Genomic DNA, 4,588 nt, shown 5'->3' with positions numbered 1-4,588 from the left:
CCTCCATTCCAAGGCAAGAACGACCCTAATGCCTACATTGACTGGGAGAGTAAGGTTGATCTGGTGTTCGATTTCTACAACTATGCCGGAGAGAAGAAACTTCAACTTGTTGCGGCGGATGTCATCGACTATGCCTTAGTTTGGTGGAGACAAATCTTTTATGATATGTGGCATTAAGAAGAGTAGAAGAGAATATTGAGGAGGTGCCGTGTTGCTCAATATTATTATCAAGAATGCCAGCAATGAAATTCTCAAATACTCACTGAAGATATTTATTTTTCACAAACTACTGAAATTCGAGAAATCAAATGTTTGTGTGGTAACAAAGATCACTAAAGTTAATTAATACCACGCTTAAGTCTAACCTAGCCTGAATCTGATCTACCCAGCCCATTAATACCATAAGTATGTGAGAGAACAGTAACATCACACTAGATTGCTTACTATTTCTTACTCTCATGTTCATAATCAAATCAAAAAACACAGAGAGAAATGCTAAATGCAACAAAATCTAAAAACTTTACCATGGGGCCAGTTTGTGCATTGCACTAGAATGGTTATATTGAGACCATAATAAATAAATAAAAAGAAGCCTATGAAATCTAGTTGCCTCGAGTTTATCCTTGATAAAATATTCTGACCTTGAGATGGAATAAAAGGCAGAAGTCCACTTCAGAACCAACATGGTAAACATATTTCACATTACGACCTTTGGTTTTGGACAACATAGGTGGTCTAAAATTTCCCCACCATTACTCGCATGTCGCATCTTTACCACATATTATATATCTTTTCAATCTTCATCTGAAAAGAATCTCAATTTTTTAACTAAAATATAATTTTATAATGAGTTTAAAATTTAATAAGTTAATTAAATTTTATTTTAATTAATATAAGTATTATTATTAATGTAAAAAGACATAAATTTAAATACGTTAAAATATATTATTCTTCTATTTTATAAATTAAGAAAATATTAAAATAATATTAAATATTAAATATTACATTAAAAGAATTTTAATGTAAACTTAAATTTTAAAATCTAAAATATATTTTAACCTCAACTCAATCTTATTCCTAATAAGATACTTGTGTAGTGCATTTAAAGATAATATATTTTATTTGTTATAAAAGTCAAATCATGATAAGTAGATGGAAGTGTAGTAAGTGAAATCAGTATCAGTGCTTGGTTTTTACGGTAATGAAGATGACATTACAATTCACAATGTGCAACTGCAGAAGGATCAGAATCTAATCTACTTTGTTCAAACAGAAGGACACTATACAACATACAAGTTGCCGTTTTTTGCAAAATTGCTATCTAATCCTATTCTATTCTATTCTCTTCTCTTCTATCTAAATTCCCCCATTAGAATAAAGAAAATATATTTGACCCCAAAACAAAGTTGTTTGTTTTTAAACTTTTTGACTAGGGTCCTCTTCTTCTTCACTTTGTTTTGATTCTTCTACAATTTCAACATTCTTTTGACCCATAGACCCGTCTATTTCAGCATCGAAACTAGCATGAACACTGTACAATACATATACCAGCACCGCCAAAGCCGAAAAAAACCCGAACCGGACGTATGACGGTCCGTCTAGAGACCCCAACAAGAAAACATTCAAGAAGATGGATATGGATGGTAACCAAGGCATGAAAGGGACACCCCAAAATGCAGGCTTCCTTGCTTGTGGTACCATACAATGGAAAACTTGTAATATGGAAATGGCAATCACAACACAAGCACCAAGCAAGAAGGGCTTAGGCTTGCCTGGTGGCGTAAAATGCCACACGAGGGTGAAAATGGTGGATGTGAGGGAGAATAAGCATAGGAAGGATAAAGTAGGCCATGGCTTTGTTGTCCCAACCATAACATATCGCCTGTAGATGACAGCATTGGATACCATGTAGAACACAAAGAGAGTGCCGATGGAAACTAGGTTGAGGAGGATGTTTAGATCAGTGAAAAGGGCAATTGCAGCTGTGAAAATTCCTGGAAATGGAAAAAGTAATTAGTAACAGAGTGACCAACTTTTTCAGATAATGAAATACTAGTGGCTATGAAGTGCTTAGATACAGTGGGCAGGTCAGTAACCTTATCACTAGAGATTTTTTTTTAAAATTTTTTGGGAAAGAAAGGTCACTTTCAAAGATGGGTCAAATAGCAGGAGCATTATCTTCCAGAATTAAAATGGATGGACCAATGATAAAATAAGGGCAGGATTCTCCACACCCACAGTATAAATCTTAAAAATTGCTTTCAAAACAGATATGCAGTGAAAGGCGGTGCTGATCTTATCAGTCAATAATGTATGTCATGGTTTTGCCTGCCACATGTCTCCACTTTGCCACCTGATTCTTAGTTTACACAATTTCACTTTTTCTTTTCCTTCCCTATTTTGTAATTTTTTAAATGGATGTAAAAATAGAGACTTTTAAACTCACATTTCTTTTATATTTGACGATAATATTATCTTTCTATATCAATGAAAATTAACAATATAAATATCAATCAAATTGATTAACATAAAAATTACTATTTCGGTACAGGTTTAAGAATGGGAAGTGAAGTGGTACAGTTTTGGTTTAAAAAGGGATAAGATCCAAGAAGAGGGTGGGACACTTGGGGTACTAGTGGACAAATATATAAAATGAAGAATCACATGACATCACCCTGAACCGAAACGGTTCAAGTGGGGCCCCCACTTCCCAACTGCCAATCCACCAAATGAACCCTCATTTAAATTTAAAATAATTGGAATTCGAAATAAATATATTAATAAAAGAAAAGCCGTACCAAGAAAGGCGGAGGCGTTCACAGGGGTCGATGTTTTGGGGTGGACCCCAGCGAACCAGGCCGGGACCACGTTAGACCGTCCGATGACGCACATGTACCGAGCCTGTCCCAGCATCGCCACTAACAGCGATGTCAATATCCCGAAGCTGGCCCCCACCCCTATTACCCTCGCCACCAATTCCGATCTCCCACTGAACGCCGCCGAAAACGGCGCCTCCACATCGATCTGCCTCCACAATTCAACCCCCATCAAACAAATTTAAACGAGTAGTTATTATTAGCATTTATTTTAATTATTATTGTTGTTATTATTACCATGTCGTAAGGGAGTAACATGGACATGGAAGCGGCCATGAGGCAGTAAAGAATGGTGACGATGATGACGGAGCCTGAAACCCCGATTGGGATATCTTTAACGGGATCGCGAACTTCCTCGGCCATGGTTGATACGGCGTCGTATCCTATGTAACTCAAGTATACCATGGCTGCCCCATTGAAGACACCGGAGGCACCGTAGGGGAAGAAACCCGACGGATGCTGGGGATTCCCTGGGTGTGTGAAATTGTTCCAATCTCCTTTCCAAAGCCCCATTAATATTAGGAAAGCTATGAAGAGGATGTGTAATGTGGTGAGTATCATGTTGACGACTGAGCTTTCTCTCGTGCTGTAACAGATGACGAGTGTGAGGATTAGTACGATGGCCGGAGCTACGAGGTCGATTTCATTGAACCCATTTGGGAATAATGGAAGTATGAACCTCCATTTCGTGGTGGAGATACCCATTGCGGCGCCCATATAGGAGGTCAACCCCCTGGAAACGGCGGCGTTTGACATGACATATTCGGTTATTAGGTTGGCTCCCGTCAAGAACGCGGCGAACTCCCCAAAGGTGATTCGAAGGTAGCTGAAAGCACCGCCGGCGACGGGCATATGGACGGCGAATTCTGTGTAGCAGAAGGCGGAGAGGAGGGCACAGAGGCCAGCAATGGCGTATGAGACAACGATGGCAGGGCCAGCGTAGAGTCGGCTAGCTCTGCCAGTGGTGACAAACACACCGGCTCCGACCATACCTCCGATTCCCAGCCCAACCAAATCAAACCAACGGAGGGTCCGTTGCATGTCGGAGCCGGAACGGGCCTTGACCCGACTCAGTTCTTCATATGAGGAAGAAACAGAGGGGGCACGGCGAGCCAAGCGACGTGGGGTTTGGGCCAAGGCTTTTAGGTAAGATTGGAGGGTAGAGAAAGAGGAAGAGGAAGAGTGGGTTTCCATTAGAAATAGGGAAGAAGATGGAAGGGGGGGTATGTAGAGTTATGGCTTCATTGATGATTTTATAATGGAGATTGAAGGGAAAGAGAAGCCACCTTTTGAGTATCTTTCCTTTTTCATCTAGTTTTGGATACACGAAAAAGAAAGTATTTTGAGTAGCAGATGCCGCGACACGCATCAATACATTAGCTAATTCCTTAAATATTTTTCTACTTATTTATTATATTAAAATTAACATAATCGAAGTTCTTGTATTAAGAGTTAGATTATATTTTATCCTTATATTAAAAAAATTAACAATTTATTCTATTTACGTTAGATTAAAAAGTAAACTAGCCATTTCTTTTAAAATTTTCATCCCTTTGTATTGTTAAAAACTAGCTTAGCTGAAGAATAACCAAATAATAACACGTGTTATACCATATGTACCACGTACTAACATACAAGGACCAGTTTTTAATGATAAGAAATGGATGAATTTTTTAATAAAATGACCAATTTTCTCTTTTATATAATGAATA

The 4,588-nt window shown here is 38.3% G+C and overlaps 1 protein-coding gene across 2 annotated transcripts; it reads right to left on the bottom strand.

The window, feature by feature from the left end:
- Positions 1–1,190: 1,190 nt before the first annotated feature.
- On the bottom strand, positions 1,191–4,248 carry LOC108489725 (cationic amino acid transporter 7, chloroplastic-like). 2 transcript variants are annotated; one of them, XM_017794436.2, is made up of 3 exons: positions 3,114–4,242; positions 2,799–3,024; positions 1,191–1,994 (listed from the first exon to the last, which is right to left on the bottom strand). In XM_017794436.2, the coding sequence occupies exons 1-3, from the start codon at positions 4,068–4,070 to the stop codon at positions 1,417–1,419; spliced, it is 1,761 nt and encodes a 586-aa protein (XP_017649925.1). In that variant the 5' UTR covers positions 4,071–4,242; the 3' UTR covers positions 1,191–1,416. The 2 variants fall into 2 exon arrangements, with proteins under 2 accessions (XP_017649925.1, XP_052875624.1); XM_053019664.1 differs by lacking the exon at positions 1,191–1,994 and adding an exon at positions 2,495–2,714 and having other exon boundaries at positions 3,114–4,248.
- Between the last annotated feature and the right edge of the window lie 340 nt (positions 4,249–4,588).

This window comes from Gossypium arboreum, chromosome 10 (assembly GCF_025698485.1).
Source record: "Gossypium arboreum isolate Shixiya-1 chromosome 10, ASM2569848v2, whole genome shotgun sequence".
Classification (NCBI taxonomy): domain Eukaryota; kingdom Viridiplantae; phylum Streptophyta; class Magnoliopsida; order Malvales; family Malvaceae; genus Gossypium; species Gossypium arboreum.
Note: the sequence above shows the minus strand (reverse complement) of the source record. Positions and strands in the feature narration are given on the sequence as shown.